At 42.6% G+C, this 22,033-nt stretch overlaps 1 protein-coding gene and 1 long non-coding RNA gene across 2 annotated transcripts in view; one reads left to right on the top strand and one right to left on the bottom strand.

The window, feature by feature from the left end:
* Positions 1–17,981, top strand: part of LOC136826287 (uncharacterized) — an 82,155-nt gene extending 64,174 nt beyond the window's left edge. The window contains exon 2 of the long non-coding RNA XR_010849582.1: positions 16,709–17,981. This is a non-coding gene — a long non-coding RNA (uncharacterized lncRNA). The remainder of the gene's footprint in view (positions 1–16,708) is intronic.
* Positions 12,401–21,326, bottom strand: LOC136826286 (uncharacterized). Its single transcript, XM_067083503.1, has 2 exons — positions 17,989–21,326; positions 12,401–16,576 (listed from the first exon to the last, which is right to left on the bottom strand). Exons 1-2 carry the CDS (start codon positions 18,209–18,211, stop codon positions 16,002–16,004), a joined length of 798 nt encoding a protein of 265 aa, XP_066939604.1. The 5' UTR covers positions 18,212–21,326; the 3' UTR covers positions 12,401–16,001.
* Between the last annotated feature and the right edge of the window lie 707 nt (positions 21,327–22,033).

Here is a 22,033-nt window from a genome sequence, read left to right as displayed (position 1 = left end):
AATGGACGAAGAAGGCTGCGGGGACCCCTTCATGGTTCCTCCCGACGCCTTTGGGGTCGAGACGTCCTTGGGCACCTTCCTTGCCGAACCTTTGTCCAATTTGGGCAAGGGCATCGGGTTGGGTGTAGGAGAAGCCCGAAGGCTCTTCCCCTTCTCCTGTTCCGTGCTCGAGCTCGCTACAGAGGTTGAGACTGCGAGGTCTCCCATAGGAGACCGTGCCTTTGGCGACGCTCGCTTAAGAGACGCCAAAACGGAACCAGTCGGGGAGGACGAAGCTCCTGAACCGTCTGACGAGGGTTCCGAGGTGCCCTTCTCAGCGAGAGACCCAGCAGTCTTTCCCTGAGGGAGGACTGCGCCCCCTTAGAAGAACGAGTCTTTGTAGGGGGCGGAGGGACCACCCTCCCCTTCCTAGCCCAATTGGACTTAGAAGAGGGAGGGGAAGAGGTAGACGAAGACAAGAATGACTCAGACCCGGCACAAAAACCAATCCTGAGGAAGACAAAGGCGGGTAAAAGGCCCCCCCCCCCTAACCCAGGGATCAGGGACTCTGGGTGAGGGGGGGGCAATTGAGAGGAGTGTAGACTAGGTCTACCGATCTCGCCTCCTCTGTGACCATGGATGCAGACTCGGGACAGGGAGATAGATTCAGTGCTGGTAAGGGGCAGTAAGGGAAGGCCTTCAGGACTCAGATACGACTGAGAAGGATTATCAACTATCAGAGTCGAAGAGCCGAAGACAGCCCCTCCGATGCCTTAGTCTCCTTATGTTTGCATCTGGGCCTCTGAGAGTACCTATCCCACTGCTCGGGGGACCAAAGCCTACACTCATCGCAGGGATCATTAACAATACAATCGGGGGGGTCCTTGCTCCCTTTCCTACATTTTAAGCAAAGGGAGAGGGGGGCCAGAATCCGCACTACAGTGGAAGGCGCCACACTTTTTGCCCTTGCCAAGACAAATCCGGCGCACAGGCTTATCCAAATCATGGGTTTGTAACAGATCATCCATAATTACAAACATGCACAGTTATACAGGGTAACAAGCCAAAATGAAAAACAGGAACAAACACACAGTGAAAAGGTTGAAGCTTTAGCATCCAGGAAGGTCCGAGCAGAGAGTAGGGAAACACGTCCGCTTCAGATGAGGCTGGAAAGTAAAGTGAATGTGTGAAGCCGGGTGGTTGGTACCGTGGGTTTCCCACTGTTACCAACCATCTTCCCGGCTGGGAGTAATACCAACACATACCTTGTAAGTCGTTAGCGGCCAGTTCAGCTTCACCAAAAGTGTTCCCCATATAAGTAAAGGACCAAGGGATTGTATTTGTGTAGGAACAAATGTCATGTTACCTTAGTTTGAGCCTTTGGATTAAGCTTCCTTTATGAACTTGACTTTCAGAACACTTTTTCCTTCGATTCTTGCTACAGCGAAGTCTATTAGTGAGTTTCAGGCCCTTTCCTGTAAGGCTTTGTTCAGTGTGACACGTCTTTTTTTTTTTTTCCTCTCTCTTATTGTTTACAGCTGAAATCAATGTAAAGGCAAAGCCCTTCCTGATTTTTTATTGTACCCAATTTAACTGCTTTAGTAGGCAATGAAGAGGAAGCTCTGTATCCAGTTATAGCTCTAAGAATTTATCTAGACAGATTTCATCTTCGAAGAGGAGTTAAGAATTTATCCTCTGATGTTATGAGGCCAAACACTCCTATTTTCTAGAATGCTATCTTTTTTCCTATGTTGCTTTGTCATTCAGCACAATTAAGAGTCAAATCTTGATCGTTTGCCATTGTTTGAAAGTAAAACCTCACATCTGTGCTGTAAGCACATCCTTTAATTTCCTAAAAAAAAAACCCTCAGCTAGAAAAGTTGTCAATGCAGCTGAATGGACGTGGAATTCAGCTTTGCCTTGTTTTGTTTGCAAGACATCAAATTTCATGAGAATTGTAAAGCCCAGAGTCCTATCCTCACAACAGGAACAGTTTTCTCATGGACCAAATAGGAGAGAACCTTTCTTTCTTCCTCTCTGTCCTATCTTTAGATTGCTTGGAAATCCAGGTGTTGAGTTTGGAGAACATGAAGTTACACAATAGTGTATGGGAGTGTGCTTTCAGATATGAGGTAATCTTTGTCTTTAGTTTTGGACTGTTGGTTATGGGCTTTCAACTTTTGGCATGGAATCACTGGTACTCTAAGAGATCACTTATTTTCCTTGTAAGGATTCTCGGACAAGTCTCACTATGGGGACCTTAACACTGCTGTGGATCCATCGTCTGGCTATATATTTACCAGGAAGGATCACAGAGTGGCAAAATGTTGAGCAGCTTTTTCCCTTTAAGCTTTTAGTTCACGTGGCTGAGTGGATGTCTCCCTGGCTCCACTAACCCACCGTCTTCATTCAGTGTGGTAGTTCACTAACTTTATTGGTAAGATTCATCCCAGAAAATGAAAATTATAAAATTAAAAATCAGAATACTTATCCACTGTTAAATTGGAAACCCACCCTGTCTCCCCACATTGTAGTGGGGAGCCATGAAGAATTCTGACAAGAACATAATCATTCCAATGCCACATGGTGGGAAACAAGCGATTACAGTCCATCTTTTGAATGCCAATCACACCTAACAGCACAAAGGTGTAAGCTAATTTAACAGTAGGTAAGTACCTAAATAATGAATTTTATAAAAATGTTCATTTATTGGGAATGACAATCATTGCTTCCTATTCTATTAGGAATTGTGATTCATGTACTGTATACAAACTCAGAACTACTAGGTAAATTAGCTTTATTAAATTTTAATAATGAAAATTGTAACAATATCCAGTTTTTTCAAATTTTTAATGTTACACATCTGTAAAATGTTGGGAAGAGAGAAATTTAGTATCAATACTGAAGTAAATATACTTCTGAAAGAGTTGCCATTAGACTTTTCGAATGATTTACAGAACTTTTAAGAAACTACAGTACAAATATTGAATTTCATTGTGCCATAGCTTTATAATCTAAGGAATTGCACAGTACATTTTCTATATCACTGAAGATTTCCCCTCTTGATTTGGGACCACCATGTTGTGGTGAGGGGGCTCTTGAACCCCAGGAATCTTTTTCCGGGCTTGAGTCCAAGAGTCCCATAGACCATTATATATTTCTTTGAATTAATTTTTGTGGAATTTTCCGCTTTTGCTAAAATTCATTGGGTCTGGTAAACAGGAAAAGATATCATAACTGGAATTGGGTTTAATTCCGAAGCTAAATACTGGGAACTGTGGTAGGACCATCAGCTGCCCGAAAATGTTCAGACCTGAGAGATATCAGGCAGAACTATTCTTTAGGGCTAAACCACGGATTCCAGGGGGGAAGGGGGACGGTCCGGTTCTGGGGATAGGACTCTCGGCATTTTATCCGGTTTGCCCATAACACAGTTAGAGTGGGGATGATGGTATTCTCATAATATCTTCAGTCCTAGCAAGCAGGTTTGGTTTACACTTGGGCCATTATAATCGTGTTGTGCCATCCCCTGTGGGGTAGGGTAGGGACGCGGACATTTGGGAGTCAGTTCTCACTTGTGCCATTGGTGGAAGAATAAACCCCATGAAAAGGCGATGATATCTTTTTAAGGTTTTCAGGTTTATTATTATTTTTTTTTTTTACCCTGCTCAAATCTCTATGTCTAGCATGTATAAGGGTTCGAGTACCCCTGGACCCTCTGATGGTGCTGTTCTGGCACAGATGACCTCTGCACCCACCTTGGAGATTGGAATTTCTCCAAATGTTGATGATTTCTTGAAAAATAAATTGACAAAAAGCAGTAATAACAAATATCCTGATCCCCTTTCCCCTCCTGACTCCCCCTCCCCTGGACCCTCTAGCCATGCTTCATTGATGAAGACTTCAAGCAAGGACACAGACTTTTCTTAAGAAATCTTCATCCATAATTAAATCCTCAACACAGCCTGCTTGTGTGAAAAATTTGAGAGTGCTCCAGATCGAAGGCTTACCAGTCTGTTGTGATTATGAAATGATCTGGACAGTTCTGAAATCATTTGGAACTGTTGTAAAAATCGGATGAACTTTATTGATATTGAATCTAAATGGGAAGCATGGGTTACCTTTAGTAGCCATGATGAGGCTCTAAAGGCTAGTAGTATGATAAGTGCCATACAAATAGGTCAAGCTACAGTACAAGGAGCCTTAACAGACAAAGTTCCCAAAGACATGGACGTTTATGTGTTATCTAAATGAGCTCAGGATAAACCAGAGAGAAAGCAGAATGCAGAGATAAGGACTCCTAAACCTCCTATGTAGGTGGTAGCTTCAGCCAAGGAGGAAAATTATAACTACTATAAATTTTGCAGGTTTCTTCAGAAAAAGGTGGGAGGAATAAAGAGCAGTGATATATCTCGTTTTGGAAGAACACCGTTCTTATTCATGCCAAATCCACAGCCCAAGCATATATGCTGACCTTGTTGGACATAAAAAATGATGAAATGATTAAGAAGATTAAGCCCCACTTAAGCTTTAGTTATAGGAGAGGAGTACTGTTTGATAAAGATCTTTATGACAGGACAGAAGAAGAAATCCTAGAAATGAGTCCCACTTCAGTTTGGAGAGTGAAAAAGGCAGCTATTCCCAACATGATCATTTTAACCTTTGCAGACTCTGAAGTACCTTCACATGTCATATTTGAAAATGAAAGGGTATGAGTACATCCTTTCCAGCAAAGACCAATGCAGTGCTATCATTGCTTTAAGTTTGGCCACCCATCAAAAAGCTGCAAAAATACTAAAATTTGTATAAACTGCTCTGGTGTCCATCATGATGATGAATGTAATAGAAAAGCAAAATGTGTTAATTGTCAACTGGAATATAAATCCAATAAAAAAAAATTGTGAAACTTACAAATATGAACTGTCTGCACTAAATAAAGCCAATGCATAGCATATAAGGATCGGTTTTGCAAAAAAGACAATTAAGCCAACAACCTAGGAGCTAGCCACAACCCCTATCTACCACTAGGGTGCAGTGGCAGCACCCTCTAATGTAGCAGGTGCATCAACCCCTGTGGTAGTGGCCCAGCCATCTGGGTCAGTTGCTCGGTCTGCTGAGACTAGAGCACAAGTGTCCAAGGAGGATAAGATGGCACTTAACCCAACCACCTTGGAATTGTCTCAGGCAGTGTCTCTGCCTGATTTAATGGAGACTGAGGAGCAAAAGCACCAAAAGAGGAGACGTTCCCCCTCATCCTCTCCCCCAATTAAACATGCAAGACTTAGTAATAGACACGAAGCCTGAATTTAAACAAACTGACAAGAAAGGGAAACAAAGTGACACCAGTAAATCAACAGATAATAAATCAAACCTGTCAAGATCAGTCCTGTCCAAATCATCTCTTGATAATGCTCGTAAACAAAAGAGTAAATGAGAAGGCTCCATTCAAACAGCCATCCACCAAGCCAAAAAAATTGTTTTCACATCAGTAGTTCAATGGAATTGTAGAGGTCTTAGGGCTCGAAGTGAAGAGCTGAATGTACTGCTCCATGACCATAGCCCAGGTATTGTGTGTCCCCAGGAAACTAAGCTTGGAAGCACACAATATATTCCTGGGTTAAATTACAGCATATATAATTCTCCACCACCAATTGGAGATAAAGCTAAGGAAGGTGCAGCAATACCATTTCAGATCAGACAGCTGGGTGAACTGGGGGATGAAAGCATAAAAACACAGAAGATCCTACAAGTGAAACATCCTGCTATCCCTCCATGGTTTATTCCAGCAATAGATGTCTGCATTAAAGAGACAAAGAAGATCGTTTGGAAGAAGTAGTCAGAAACAAGTTTTTGGAGCATGACAAGAGGCATATAAATGACAGGAAATCTATACTGACGGATCAAAATCGGAAGATGGAGTAGGATGTGCAGTGGTGTGAGGGGGAATCATATATAAAAAAGTTATCAGACTCCTCATCCATTTTCACTGCTGAAGCAACAGACATAATTGATGCTTTAAATCTTGCATCTGATAAGAAATTTAAATCCACAGCAATATATAGTGCTTGAGGAGTGTTTTAGAAATCCTAAAGAAGTTTAATCCTACCCTACCCATCCCTTAATTCAACAGGCTCAGGAATGGCTTTTTTTTATCTTTCTGTTCGCCATAAATCATAAAGTTTTGTTGGATTCCTGGGTACACTGGTCTAGAAGGGCACGAACTGGCTGAAAGGACAGCAAAGGATGCTGCAAGGTGTGATTTCTTAACTACTAAGGTGTCACATTTGGATATACGTCCAGTTATCAGATGATACATTCATACAAAATGGCAGCAGAGATGGACTTCCCCGATTTTATCCACAAATAGGAAGTACAGAAAGATTAGAAAAAGTATAGATTTTTGGAGTTCGGGTTTTAATCGTAACAGAAGATTTGAGATCATCTTAACACGGCTTAGGATTGGCCATACCTGCTTCACTCATAGCTATATTTTAGAGGGAACCAGTGCCCCAGTTTGTGCTCACTGTGGTGGTCAGCTATCCGTTGAGCACATGCTGGTGCACTGTCCTAGATTTAATCGCCTTAAGGCAAAGTACTTACTAACTGGGAAGAGGTAGATAACCTTATGGGTTATCTTAAAGGATCTGGCTATTTTAATGAGATATGATCGTAGTATATTCATAAAGATTTTAGTCATATTTATTTATATACTAAGTGTATATTTTCAATATAAAACTTTAATATATATTTATTTTTTGCTGGTTCTGTTCAGTATCATTCTTCATTTTTATGTTCATATTTTAACGCTGAATTTTATTAGTATGTCATCATTCACCTATTCATCATCAGTCGTATAATTAACTTGTATATTTCACCTTCTTTATGGCGCTGAATAATCCTGATGGGTTCCGGCGCTTGGTCTTCAAGACCTAAATTTCATAATCAATCATTGAAGATTTAGGCATCTCATAAGTTATGGGGATCAGATTTGTCTGTGGGTAACCTGGGACCTGGGGGTTTTGGGGATGTACCCCCATAAATGGGTCGTTATTGACGAGTCTCGAACACTTGTTTTTACAAAAGCTTCAAATGACTCCAGTCGACATTACAACCGAGTTATTGAGAGAGGCCAATGGAACCAGAGAGGGAGGTGTAGAATACATTTGAGCCGATCCGAAGGCCGAAGAATTGATGGTAGATGAAGGCCATGGATGCTCTGCGGAAAGAGGAGACAACATTATACAGATCCCAAAGAACGATCATATAATGCGGCCGTGAAAAAGCTGCTATGAGGGAAGATGTCCCGGCTACGTGAACAGGGCCAGGGGTCATCCGTCATGCGTCAGGAATGGTCTCAGTCAGACAAGGGAGGCTGAAGCTACCCCTCAGCCATGATGATGGGAACTGTCTCAATCAGGCAAGGTTGGCTGCAGCTAACCCTCAGACACAACGTTGTCTCCTGTACAGCCACCGGTATGGGATTACTTTCCCATGTAAAAACAGAGGATCTGTATACTTGTAAGAACAACCAGAGTTGAGTAGGAACTGTTCTCAAAGGAAAATTGCAGGGAAGAGAAGTCCAAGTACACTAGGAACTACTCGGGAACTGAAGATATGCTTGTCCATGTTCCGAAGGACAATGGAAGGAAGGGGAAAGAAGACGATCTGGACAGGAGCAGCACTGATGGCAGACTCATGGACGGGGAGGTGTGTTTGGGGAAGACAAGGTTGTGGCCTACAGCAAAAATAAAGCTAGATGCAAATAGGGAGAAAACAGTCATAAGAAAAAATTACAGTAATAATTATTTCAAAGTATGACTTCTGCAAAACATTATGTATGTAACGTCAAAACAAATATTTAATATCATTGTGTATTATCAATTATTTGAGCAAAGATGCATAAAACCATGCAAGTATCAATAGAATATAAAGGGAAAATCTCCATAACATTAAACATAATCAACCATGAATGCACCTACATTCAACAGAGAAGTTGGGTGTGGTTGGTAGTTCTGATTTTAGCTTCTGTGACCTGACCATTTGGACTCTACTTCAGCTTTGGCTTCGGTTTCAACCCACTACACAAACTTAACATTATCTACCCAACCTATGAATCACCAGCCGTGTCCTACTAGGGTGGGGGGTGGGTGGGTGGGGGGGACTTTGCCCCAATAACCCCCATTGCCAGCCAGTAATATTGAATAAACAGGTAAATCAGTTCCCTCTTTCATTATGTTTGCAATAACTGACAGAAAGTAACCACTATTGAAAGGGTAAACTTGATTGCAAACAGGTTTCCCGTTACAAATACAGAACCGTTACAAATACAGAGGGCTTCTCCAAATAATAAAAGTGTTCCCAAATCATTCAAGCCCAAGGGCCCTTACACACGAGGACACTAGTGTCCGCCACCGGCGTCGGACACTAGTGTCCTTGCTAAAGACACCGCCTGGCAACTAGTGAGCCACTCGCACACCTCAGTCGGAAGAATGGCGGGAAACAAAGAGCTTCTACTTGTTGCTTTGCTGGCCAAAAAGAAATCGAAGAGGCGCTCTGTAGAGAGGAAGGTGCATGTACATCCCATGTTGTCATCAAGAATGAACACAGGAGTGCATCATACACTTTTCAATGATTTGTGTGCTGATGAAAAGAAGTTTTTCAACTATTTTCGTATGAACTAGCTGTCATTTGAAGAACTTCTCAGCTACGTCAGGAGAGACATCACAGGAACTACCACAAACATGAGAGAATGCATTGCACCAGACGAGAAGCTTGCTGTAACTTTGAGGTAAGCCTTATATAACTAGTTGCTGGTACTTTTTGCGAGGACATACATGATAAAAAAAATACTAGATCTATTAATAAGACAAAAAAAAACTTTAAAAACTTGATCTATTAGTAATATTTATATTGCAATACACTCCCTGAATACCTGAATTAGCCCTGGTCACTGACCAGCCCGAACTACATCCCCATAGTTTTTACCCACTAAGTGGGTAATAAACTGTCAGCGTTACCAACGCTTACAGGAAAAACTTGTCAAATGAGTTACCTGAAGTACCGTTGGCAACACTGCTGCAAGTCCCGGCCGAGTGAGGCCGAGATCCCCAATTGCTTTTTGTTCGCCATGCTGTGTGGGTGTGTCCCACATCAGGCGAACTTTTTGGTCATTAGCCCGACCCCCATTCAAGAATTTGGACATCAGATCACGATTTGGACGTTTTCAACGCATTTCCTCCAGGATGGACACTTTATTGATAGGATTTGGAACTTCTCTCCCGATTTTGACTTTGGACTCGTTTGGTTAAGTCAAACAAGAAGACGTCGCCGTCTACAAGCGCCGATACTTCAACTTCGTTTACATCTTCGACGACACGGCCTTCTACTGCTGGAGATGCTGACGCTCATCACCCCTACACGTCCTGCAAGTGTAGGATGAGTACCCTCAAACACGATCGACATTCTGTTTGTATTTTATGTAGGAAGATGCAGTGTAGTATCAGTCAGATAGGTGACGAGTCCTGGTCAGTAGATCAGATGGAAGAATTATTCAAAAGTTAGAGGACAAGTTACTAGCTGAGTGTGTCTAGTCTATTTTTCTAGCTTTGACTAAATTAATAGAAACTAGAGATAAGGATAGTAGTAATAGTGTTGTAGATACTAATCGTTCTTTTTCAGCCCCCCTGCCTGTTCCAGAACCAGCCCTAACGGGTGCCGGGGGTCATGGAGAACCGCAAACCTCAAAGGTAGGATCTGCCGGCCCCCCCGGCGCGGAGCAGGCAGTGTTGGCAGCAGATTTCCCCCCTTCCCTCTAAAAGCGTAAGTTCTAAGGTGGTTTTAGAATTAGGAATCACTCAGAAAGGTAGGAATTCTAATTAGGAAGTATTCAGGAAAGTAGTTGAGCGTAGTCTTCTTTGGGTTTAGGCCTCTCATTTAGATCAATCGTTGGTTTTATTTCCTGCTTCATGCTCTGTGCAACAAAGGTTTCCAGATCCGTGGAGGGTCGTTCAGATTTGGTTTCTGATATATCTGGTTCTGAATTTTTGTTTTTCCTTGAATATTCCTTCTTCGAAGGTTCCTTTTTCCTTTGGGGGTTTAAAATTTCGTTCGTCTTGCGTTGGTGGTAATTCTGGCGATCGAGTTTTTCCAATATTCATGATCATGTCTTAAAGAATTTTCTGTTTTGATAATGTCTATCAAGATTATCAGGGGCGGGGGGAACAGGACCAGTCTATTTTCTTTGAAATCTATGGCCTCTTCGGCCGCTACGGAAATTTTCCCTTTTCCCCCCGTTTTCTTCTAAGCCTTCTTCCATTACCCTTCTCAATATTCTTTTCGGTCCGCTCTTTGGGGGGCTCTGGGGTCTTGTTGCGCATCCTATTTTCTTGGCTTTTAACTCAGCAGAGCAAGGCTTTCTTGCTTCAACCCTGTATTTTAGAGCTCAGCGGCCCCCTCTCCGTTCGGGGTTAAGGGAAGGGGTATTTTTTACGGATCCGTCGTCTTATCACCTTTTGCAAATCCGGTGGTTTCTCAGGCATCCGGTCTAGTTGCTTCTCAGTTGTTTGCGGAGGCGTCAGCAACTCCTTATTTCATTCTTTATGGGTTCCTAACTGTAATGTATCCTCCGCGATTCTTGCGGATGTTACGGCAGTCGGCGATTCGCCGGCACCAGAGTTCATGGTATCAGCACCAATAGTTTCCTCATTGTAATGTATCCTCCGCGATTCTTGTGGATGCTATGGCAGTCTGCGATTCGCCTACGCCACCGTTTCAGTGTATCAGCACCAATAGTTTCCTCATTGTAATGCATCCTCCGCGATTCTTGCGGATGCTACAGCGTCGGCGATTCGCCTGTGCTAGCGTTCAGTGTATCAGCACCGATAGTTTCCGCAGCCTTTCCATTCTCCAGGATAGTTGGTAACTACCTTCTTCTGTTACCTTCGGTTCGGTACCTCGTAACTTCCCCTTCATACTCCTTTGAGTTTCGGTCCGGTTGGGACCTTCTCCATCTGTCCAACGTCGGCGTTGGGCGCTCCGGTTGTTACTGCGAGTGTGGCTTCTTCCTTCTTCCCTCCTCCGACTTCTTCTTTCTCAACTTTCCAGCAGGTTTTCTCTTCCCTCCGTCTAGGCATCCATGTTGGTTCCGGATTCCCACTCTCTTGCGGTTTTGATACATCTGGATTTGAGTGGTTCGGGTGATGCGGCCTCTTCGCTCTCAGGAGTGGGCGTGGTCTGCCCAGGTGTTGCGTCATCCCTGTTGGGTGGTGCGGGGTTTGCTCAACCTAGACTTTGGTGCCTCCAGTATGTTCCCGATTGATACGTCTGGTGTCCTTCTCACGCACCCAGGTGTAGCAAGTTCCGGGTTTTCGAGTTCAGCGTTTGCTAGGGTTCGGCCTGCCTCTTTCCTGTTCCGGCTTGGTCGGACCAGTCCGACAATCCTCCGGCTCGGTCGAACCAGTCCGACAATGATTGTTCAGTTGAAGTAGAGGATCCGGTACCGGATATTAGTTCTCCTTCAGCCAATGAGAATGAGTATAAGCGGATGGTAGACTTCATCCTCACGTATCCTCAATCCAAGGTTCCGGAGGAGCATACACTACCGAAGCAACGATGTTCGAGTCGCTATATGCGACAGAACCGGTAGTTGCTCAAACAAGATGATTTCTCCCTCCGGTCCGGTACTGCTTGACACCTCTTCACTTCGGTGTCAGTAAGGCTGGCATACCAGGTTAACATGTCGCCTGACTATACAACGTTCTTGGCAGAAGAGGAGGGGCTTCTTTTGAAGCTTCCGCCTCACTATCTGGACATTCGGAGTGGGTTCTGTTGTGGGCGCCTTTTGCGCTCTGCAACAGTCTTTTAGGGAGGAGGATATCTCCTCCATGGTCTATTTCGTGTAGCCGTCGTCAGCAGTAGCGTCGCAGCAAGCTATGTTTAGTGTGGCTGCTCCGGGTTCAAGGGATGTGGCCAGTCTAACAAACTTGTTGCTTCTAACTCATGTCTCCAGTTTCGGCAAATATGCATCGTTGAAAGTACAAATGTAGAAATAGAGGGTTCCTGTTTAACAGGGAACAGCCGGTACCCACTTGAAGAAGCCTTTTAGGGAGAATGTCTCTCTCTCTCTCTCTCTCTCTCTCTCTCTCTCTCTCTCTCTCTCTCTCTCTCTCTCTCTCTCTCTCTCTCTCTCTCTCTCTAGGGTCTTGTGTCTCCGCATGCTTTCTCTTTAGGTATGTCTCAGGAATCACTGGGACTTCCACATCGAGAATACAGGTTTAATCTGGAATGATTCTCGCTTGTCAGATCGTCTGTGATAGTCAGAATAAGCGCATCTGACATCCGGAAGGTCTATAGTCTCCCCTCTTCCCGACGTTCATCTGTACTCAGATGCCTCATATCAAGATTGGGGAGGAACCTTGGAGGAACCTTGGAGGAACCCAGGCTTCGGGCCTCTGGAGGGATCGGGAACGAGAGGAGTCATAACCTTCAGGAATCTCAGGGCTATAAAGGAAGCCCACAGGTGTTTTCTCAGTCCTAGTGTGCAACACAATAGTGGGTCTGCTTTGCAACATCGTAACTGCCGTGTCGTATCTGAGAACTCGGGGGGAACAAGATCATTAGAACTTAGAGGTGTATACTTTCCGCCACTCGGTCTCATTCATCAGGTAATCAGGAATTGCGGTAGTGTCAAGACGTCTGTGACTCTAGCTCCTTGCTGGCTCAAACGCCCTCGGTTCCAGAATTCCTAATGCTCCTTACGGAAGTTCCGATGCCCTCCTCATGCGGAAGATCTTTTAGACAACCGCATTTTCACCATTATCATCCAAACTCTTGCATGATACTCTTGCATGATGTACCTAGTTGCGGGCGACTGCCGAGCGAACAGCCAACAGTCCAAGCACTCTAAAGTTATGTCTAGACAGTGTTTCCTTCAGCTTCAGAAGTCAACCCGTAGCTTTACCAGGTCAACTTGAAATAGGGAAGGCTGTGTCGTAAGGAAGGTCATTCCATCTTTAGGCCTGCCATAACTGAAATAGCTGGTTTTCTCTCTCCTTCGGAAAGTCAAGATTCTTCCGTTTTCGGCTATTGCTGGCTACCCCTCAGCACTTTGCAGTACATTTTTCTTTTTCCCTGAAATTTCTAGCAGTAAGATCTTCTTTGACTTGTTACGTTCCCTCGGGCTCCCTCGTGTTTTTTGTCGGAAGTTCTAATGTTAAGATAATTGGTTAGGTGTTTTTTTTTTTTTTTTTTTTTTTTTTTCTCTGCTTTAGCTGCAGATAAAACAATGGGCGAGCTTCGGGAAGTTTTCCTAGGCCAGTTTCGTAGGCGGGAAATGATAAGTATTTCTCTTCTTCCAGAAGTCGTGGCCGAGGCTTAAACTCTGCTTCGTTCGTTTAAGGTTCTTTATCTGCAAGTGTTCGGTTCCGGCATCGGCGGGGATATCTTTATGTCCGATGCGAATAATTATCAAAGGTTGATAAACTCCGTCCGCTTCCGTGTACTCTTCTTGTCTCTCCGCAGAATCCTTCCCGTCCGTGGTCGAAGGAAGCGATTAGTTACTTTCGGAGAAATGGTTCTTGGTTCCTGGTTCATAAACGCTCACTACACGAACACAATTGCGGGCACACTTCACGAACACAGTTGCGGGCACTCTTCACGATTCTCGTGTGGTGCGAGGTTTATGCCTTACCGCACAGTATTCGGAGTATGTCCACTTCATCTTCTTTTCTAAGGAATGGTTCAGAGTCTTCTGTTCTGGAGGTAGTTGCTTGCGAGTCCATCTTTGTTTTCTTCCTTCACTTAAGAGACGTTCAATTTGCCCCACTGCGTATAGTGGCGAATTCTCCTGTCTAGGGTGCGTTCAGTTAGCTGAGGTGGTTTTCTCTTCGTGCGAAGACTCGGAGGTTATTCACTTAGTCCACGTTTAACGGCGAAGTCTATTATCTAGGGTGCGCTCATTTAGCTAAGGTAGTATTCACATAGTGCGGTGATTATTAGGTTAACCAAATATAAAAAAAAAAAAAAAAAAATCCTTTTTAGGTTTTAGAATCTTAAGCAACAGTGATAGTATAATCACATGAACTGAAGTTCAGAGTATCTTAAGTATCCTAGTCTTTGATAGTTTCCCTACGAGAGTCCAAAGAGGTGCTTTCACAGGCTGGCCTAGGTTGTTTCGTCAGCGCTGGGATTCTTCTGCTCTCGTCGGCCTTTGCCGCAACCTGCAGGGCGGAGGGTCATCAGCTCGGCACACTGCCTCATTCCCTCCTTAATGGGTAGGATCTAAATAGTCACTTGGGAGATGCATCGTTCTCCTTTTTACATGAAAGTTATTCTCTTAGTCCGTGTGTAGCCGCTAACCCTTCTATCGTGGGTGCGTTCATTAGCTAAGGGGGTACTCTCTTAGTGCGGAGGTTCTTAGCGGCGGCCACTTGGAAGTCGTCGTCGTTTTTTTCACGACTTCTTCCTAAAGACGTTCAGTTTCTTTGAAGAAGAATTTCTCGCTTGTTCCCTTTGCGACGACCAACTCGATCTTGTAATTACGTAGTAATGTTTAGGGTGGGGATAACTATAGGTAATGAATGTAGTCAGGAAATTTGGAATTTTGGATTCTCTGTTAGTCGGGGTTCATAGTGAGAATATTAAGTTTGACTTTAGTACTGTGAAGATAGGCAGATCCAGTGGACAGGTTTGGTTTCTTCAACCTCTTCTGCGCAGACATCGGCGGCAACGGACGGCGAAGAACTCGAAGATCCTGCACACTCAACTTCTCCTCCATACATGAGAGTGCTTTGATTAGCCACATGGGAGGTTCATCGTACCCCTCCATACATGAGCGTGCTTTGATTAGCCACATGGGAGGTTCATCGTTCTCCACTAATCATGGGAGGCTGTGATTAGCCACATGGTAGGTTGGTTTTTATTTCTTTTGCTACTCTCTATCCATGAGGAGGTTTGAATACCACATGAGAGGTAGCTCGACTCAGACCCTCCATAAATGAGAGCGCTTTGATTAGCCACATGGAAGGTTCATTGTTCTCCACTAATCATGGGAGGCTGTGATTAGCCACATGGTAAGTTGGTTTTTATTTTGCTACTCTCTATCCTTGAGGAGGGTTGAATACCACATGAGAGGTAGCTTGACTCAGACCCTCCATAAGTGAGAGTGCTTTGATTAGTCACATGGGAGGTTCATCGTTCTCCACTAATCATGGGAGGCTGTGATTAGCCACATGGTAGGTTGGTTTTTATTTTGCTACTCTCTCTCCATGAGGAGGTTTGAATACCACATGAGAGGTAGCTCGACTCAGACAGTACCTAGACATGAGACTTGACGTCGGGGGTACTCTCTCTACAGACAATCTCACCTGACGAGTGGGATAATCAGGTGAGGATACATTCATTTATACAGAGTAGGCAAATAATGAGTTACCTGCTTTCCCTGATGGCAGGTCGGGCTGAATTAGATTGATCCCACCTCCACTAAATTTTGTTAATCGGGCTAATTCAGGTGTTCAGGGAGTGTATTGCAATATGAAGTTTTCATAATAAAACTAATATTGTAATACTTACCTGAACACCTGAATGATTCCCACCCTCCTCCCCACTTCAATTTGAATAGTGGATAACGCAATTGGGGATCTCGGCCTCACTCGGCCGGGACTTGCAGCAGTGTTGCCAACGGTACTTCAGGTAACTCATTTGACAAGTTTTTCCTGTAAGCGTTGGTAACGCTGACAGTTTATTACCCACTTAGTGGGTAAAAACTATGGGGATGTAGTTCGGGCTGGTCAGTGACCAGGGCTAATTCAGGTGTTCAGGTAAGTATTACAATATTAGTTTTATTATGAAAATTTAATTTCCTTACAAGTACAGTTCTATTTAGTACAAACAATGAGGTACTTACTATGCAAGAAATAACTAATTATCATTCATATGGTTGCTGATGTCAGACATGGCTGGTGATGGTGCTGGTGTAGACATAGGAGTTGTTTGTAAATTAGTGTTGCTGCATAGAGGAATGTTATTCAGAGAATATAGTGGAAAACTGGTGATGGCTGTGGAGGCTGGTATCTGGGAGGTGCCTGATGCTGAAAGTCCTGTGGCCATTGTTGGTACACCTGTTGAGCCTGGTAAATGGTAGCAATAATATCCTGCTTTAGCTTCAATTTTCTGTCTGCAGGTACCTTGTGCAGTTGTGTTACTAAGGATAGTAAGAACATCCTATCCTCGTCGTTTTCATTTGTTGCCTGTTGATTCTCACGCAATGCTTTTTTCTTGAGGAGTTCAATGAGTTCATCATCAGTACTTTTTATGTTCCGAGACTGGTTATGAGAACGTTTTCCAGGACGTTTCTCAGTCTCCCAAGTTTGCATTTCCTGGCCTAGCTCTTGGGAGTCTTCATGTTCATTATCCTGATTAGTCTCTTCATCCATATTGCTTGCAGTGTGTTTGGAGACAGTTTCAAGAAAACGCAGGGCTTCAAAGTAGACATATTGCTTCCGTCCACAGGCACCTGATCCACTCTTTTCTTGCTTCTTCTTCAACAGCTCTCTGGCATAGCAGGATCGGATTCCCTTCCACTTCTTCTGAACAACAACCACTGACAAAGAGAAATCATAAACATCAGAAATACGATTTGCAAACTGTACAACGTCAGTATGTGTGTGTGTGTGTGTGTGTGTGCTGCAGTCACAATTAACCTATTCCTACTTTTTTTAAATTTTTGCTACAGGTATCTGGCCACCGGTGACACCATGACTGATCTCCAATACCAGTACAGACTAGGCGTATCTACCACCGCGAACATCATCCGGGAAGTCTGCAAGGCTATTTGGGAAAGAGTGAAGACAGTTTGTTTTCCTGATGTGACAGAAAGATTTTGGTTGGAAATTGCAGCTCAGTTTTACCAAAAGACTGATTTCCCTCATTGTCTTGGTGCCTTAGATGGGAAACACATCAGGGTAATCAAACCAGAGAATAGTGGCTCTTTGTATTATAATTACAAGAACTACTTTTCGATTTTGCTTCTTGCTGTATGTGATGCATCACACAAATTCATATTTATTGATGTAGGTGCATATGGGAAGTCTTCTGACACAACTGTGTTCAAGGAGTAAATTTTTCAAGAAACTTGAAAATCAAACCCTGAATGTTCCTGCTCCACAAGAATCGTACTCAGGCTTTGGAACACCCATGCCTTTTGTATTTGTGGCTGACGAAGCTTTTGGACTATCCCAACACATTCTGCGCCCATATGCTGGTAAATTTTTGAGTCAAAAGAAACGCATCTTCAATTACAGACTTTCACGAGCCCGCAGACTCATTGAATGCTCATTTGGAATCCTTGCAAACAAATGGTGCATCTTCCATCGACCACTCAATGTAAGCCTATCACTGGCAGAGGACATCATCAAGGCGTGTTGTGTTTTGCATAATTTTGTAAGAGACAGAGATGGCGTTCGAATTGAGGATACTTTAACCGTGGAAGGGCTCTTTGATATGGAACCTGCTGCAGGGCCAACTTCAAGACTTGCCAGCCATTTGAGAGACAAATTTGCGGACTACTTTGTCAGTGACCAAGGTGCACTTCCATGGCAGTTACAACGTATCTAGACAATGGTGTGGGTGGTGACCTGGTGTGGTGGTGTGGGTAGGTGGTGGTGGCATGGTGTGGTGGTGTGGGTAGGTGGTGGTGGCATGGTGTGGTGGTGTGGGTAGGTGGTGGTGACATGGTGTGGTGGTGTGGGTAGGTGGTGGTGACATGGTGTGGTGGTGTGGGTAGGTGGTGGTGACATGGTGTGGTGGTGTGGGTAGGTGGTGGTGACATGGTGTGGTGGTGTGGGTAGGTGGTGGTGACATGGTGTGGTGGTGTGTGTGTGTGGTTGGTGACAGGAATGGGGTAACTTTTGTGTGTAATAATGAATAAACTTGTATACGTGGGACAGTAGATTCTTTACTTGCCTTGTGAACATGTAATGAAACAGAAAATAAAAATAAACATAAAGGACTTACGTATTTCTTTCTTTTCTGAGAGGGGTTTCTCTTCAAAATCAGGAATGAGTTTCACCATCATTGCATTCCAGCAATTCTGCTTTTCTATCTTATTTGCATATCCCTCACAAGTTGGGTCCCATAGTGCTGGTAGTTTTTCTATTTCACAAATGAGGTCCTCCGTGTTCAGCTTCTCCTCCACCTTCTTCGAAATTGTCCTTGATAGGCCGTCTCCTTCCATCATGGGATGATGGTGGGTGTCAAACTGAGCATGAGAAGCTGGCCAGTGGGCAGTGGTGGCGGACACTGGTGGCTACGATGTGAAAGCTTCCATTTAAAACAATGCTTTGCAGTGAGTGGCGGCAACCGTCAGTGTCCGCCACGTGTTGCGGAGCAAGACACCGAAATATCTGTTGCCCGGAAGTTGTCTGCTTGGGACACTGCTGTTGCCTCGTGTGAAAGGCTCCATTTGATAATATGGGAGGCAACTAGTGTCCGACACCGGTGGCGGACACTAGTGTCCTCGTGTGTAAGGGCTCTAAGATCCACCAAGGTTGACCAAAAACAACTGAAAATTCATCTGTCTGACTTCCTCTGCCTTGGCTTAGGCATAGACTTCCTCACTTCCCCAAACTTGACTTTGGCGTAGACTTCCTCACTTCCCCTGACTTGACTTAAGCCTAGACTTCCTCACTTCCCCTGGCTTGGCTTAGGTCTAGACGTCCTCACTTTCCCTGCCTTGGCTTAGGCCTAGACTTCGTCATTTCCCCTGACTTGACTTAGGCCTAGACTTCCTCACTTTCCTGGCTTGACTTAGGCCTAGACTTCACTTCCCCAGACTTATATTAGGCCTAGACTTCCTCATTTCCCCTGACTTAACGTAGGCGTAGACTTCATTTCCCCTGACTTGATAATGAAACCTAATTAATGGAAAATCATGTTTACAACCATCTAGATATCCAAACAACTCAATTTATTAAATAACAAGCTGGATAATATATTTCCTTGATTATTGAAATAGGCCTAACCATGTAGCCAATGCTAAATGCGCAAATAACTTAGATTTCGTTTTTTTTCCCCCATACCAACTTGTGTCTTATTTATACAGTGAACCCCCGTATTCGCGTTGTCAATGTTCGCGGACTCACACATTCGCGGGTTTCTCTGTGGAACATATCTAGCCATCATTCGCGGAAAATTCGCCGATTCGCTGTATTTTTCAGAGAAATATTCACTAATTACTGTATTTTCATATAATTTTCATGAATAAATGCACTTTTTGTGATAAAACTATTAAAATATTCAGGTATAAACATTTTTACAGGGTTTTTCTGTGTTTAAGCTATCAAAATGGGCAGTTCTAAGTGTTTTTAGAGGGGTTTTAAGCATTCGCGGATTTGACCCATTCGCGGGGGTGTGTGGGACGCATCCCCCGCGAATACGGTGGGTTCACTGTATTTCATTAAGTCAGATGCTAAACTTCTCAGTGCTTTATCAAAAGAAATCATAATAACTTTCGATATGACGCTATAAAAGTAGAAAGTTAATTTACATATCACATTAGGCCAATGCTTATGCACTCGGTTCCTGCTGCCACTCAATGGTGAACACTCGACATCACACATTGAGAGCCACAGATGTTTCTACAGGGAAAATTTTTTTTTTTTTTTGGGTGGAATTCTTTTTTTTTTTTTTTAATAAACAATTATTGAGCTAACATTGACCATTCACTGGGGAAATACCTTCTGTGGTTCTACAGTTAATCATTAAAAATTATTGTCAGATAAGAAGGATGACAATACTGTAATTGGAATAAAATATACTATAGCCTCCTCGCACTAACCTGGCGGAGAAGCCCCGCCCACCACTGTAACTGCATGGATTACAGGATTCGTCAGTATTGTATCTATTTCGAATTTAATCAATAACAAGCATGCAAAATATAGCATATCATTATAAAATCTTGATGTAATATATAAATTTCTATTCTTTCTGCATAGTTGCTGTCATTGAAACACTTCGTCATTGTATAAAAAAACGAAGAAAAAAAAAAACGAGTGCAGCTGTGTGCAAAGAAAGGGGAGGTGTGCTGGTTAATGGAACAGCCATTGTTTTGGCAGGATATGGAATCTTACACTTGTCACCTCATCAGCTGATTTCATTGACGTCAACAAATTTCTGATATGTTTCATCCCATTTGAAGGTAAATACTTACATAGCTATTTAATTTCCAGCGTAATCTAACACAAAGTAAAGGTGTCTTTTATATTTATATTCTTAATTATATTCTCATCAGTGGGGAACATCTAATGACATTCGTAATGAGCGATCGGAGGAGGAAGATCAGGTAAGCATTACCCATTTATAGGTCTACTAATCATTTTCCCCAGCTCTCCAGTTCCAATCCAGTTGTTAAAGGCCGTGTCTGTAGATGATTGGTTAGGAATGGAAGGTTTGATCCCATTCAACAAAGTTGGGTAAACTTTCAGAAAAGTGTTAGATATCTCCTAACAAATAAAGTGAAAAAACTGGTCTAAAATGAGGCATTTTCTTCCATTCATTTTGTTTTATTTATTTTTTGTATTTTATTTTTACCCTATTTTTTTTTTTTTTTTGTTTATCCAATGGCTATATTGAATACCAGTATGGGATTTGATCACAGAGCTGAACTAGAGTGCTTATTCCATATGTAGTCAAACTCGGAAATCATCGCTAGAATTTAGAATACTTGGGGATAGTTGCGGTTCACAGATCGGTTAGGCTATTCACTAAAATTCCTTGGTTAAGTGGTTTAATCTGCGGAGCCGATTGGTAGCCTCGTATGGGTCTAGCTCCAATAATTGTATAAACCACAAAATTATATCTCTTCTTTATTTACTCTGTGTTTTATGCAACTATACACTTAAACAATTATATTATGAGGTTTGTTTATGAATTTATGCAGTCGTATCATAAATGAAGCTGTAGGCTATAGGCCTATATGTGGTTAATTGCCTTCATTTGCTAACATTCACTTTTAAATTATAACTAACGTTACGTCATTTTAATACGTTTCTTGGCATATAGGAGAGATACATACATATAATTTTTCTACATGTATTTCTCGAATCAGTATTATTATTACTCAATAAATACATTAAAAACTTTATAGCTTTTATATTTCCCCTTCAATTAGCTCGAAAATAGCATAAGATTTACGTAATCCTATAGCAAATTAATTTTAGATCACCTTAAACCAAAGAGTATAGCTCTTACGATTAAACCCAAACATAAATTCAAATACAAATTAAAGATTAGTTAATCTGTAAAAATGATTATTTGTGTTGTCGCCAAAACAATGGCTGTTCCATTAACCAGCTTCCCCCTTTCTTTGCATACAGTTGCACTCTTTGTTTTTTCTTCGTTTGTTTTTATACAATGACGAATATTTCAGTGACAGCAACAATGCAGATAGAATAGAAATTTATATATTACATCAAGATCTTGTAATGATATGCTATATTTTGTATGCTTGTTAATGATTAAATTCAAAATAGATACAATACTGACGAATCCTGCAATCTATGCAGTTACAATGGTGGGCGGGGCTTCTCCGCCAGGTTAGTGCGAGGAGGCTATAACTGGCAACCCCACAAGAGTTTCTAAAGAAGTAAGATCAATTTTGAAATTTGTAGCTTCACTTTTGGAACTTACTGTACAATAGATTTCAAAACCACCACACTGTAGCAAGTCCTCGGTCTCAATGCCTCTCGAGCTCTACATCATCTGAAAGACTAAAACATAACATTCTGTGTAATTGTGTAGTTGAAAGAACATTGTGTGTAATTGTGTAGTCGAAAGAAAAAAAAACTGTTTGTTCAGAGAGAAAACACTTTAGGACAAACAGAAAAAAAGATGTAGAATAAGGATGTTTGATAAAATGAGGTTGAGAAGACATCTAAAAATAGAATTGTTGGTGGCAAGAGAGAGGCCTCTCTCCTTGGGTGTGTAATAGAAAAAAGAGAACAGAATAATAGAACAAATACCAAGAAAAAAGATAACAATAATAGAACAAACACCAAGACCA

The sequence above is a fragment of the Macrobrachium rosenbergii genome, chromosome 40, assembly GCF_040412425.1.
Source record: "Macrobrachium rosenbergii isolate ZJJX-2024 chromosome 40, ASM4041242v1, whole genome shotgun sequence".
Classification (NCBI taxonomy): Eukaryota; Metazoa; Arthropoda; class Malacostraca; order Decapoda; family Palaemonidae; genus Macrobrachium; species Macrobrachium rosenbergii.
The sequence above is the reverse complement of the archived record's forward strand: the minus strand, read 5'-3'. Positions and strand labels throughout refer to the sequence as shown.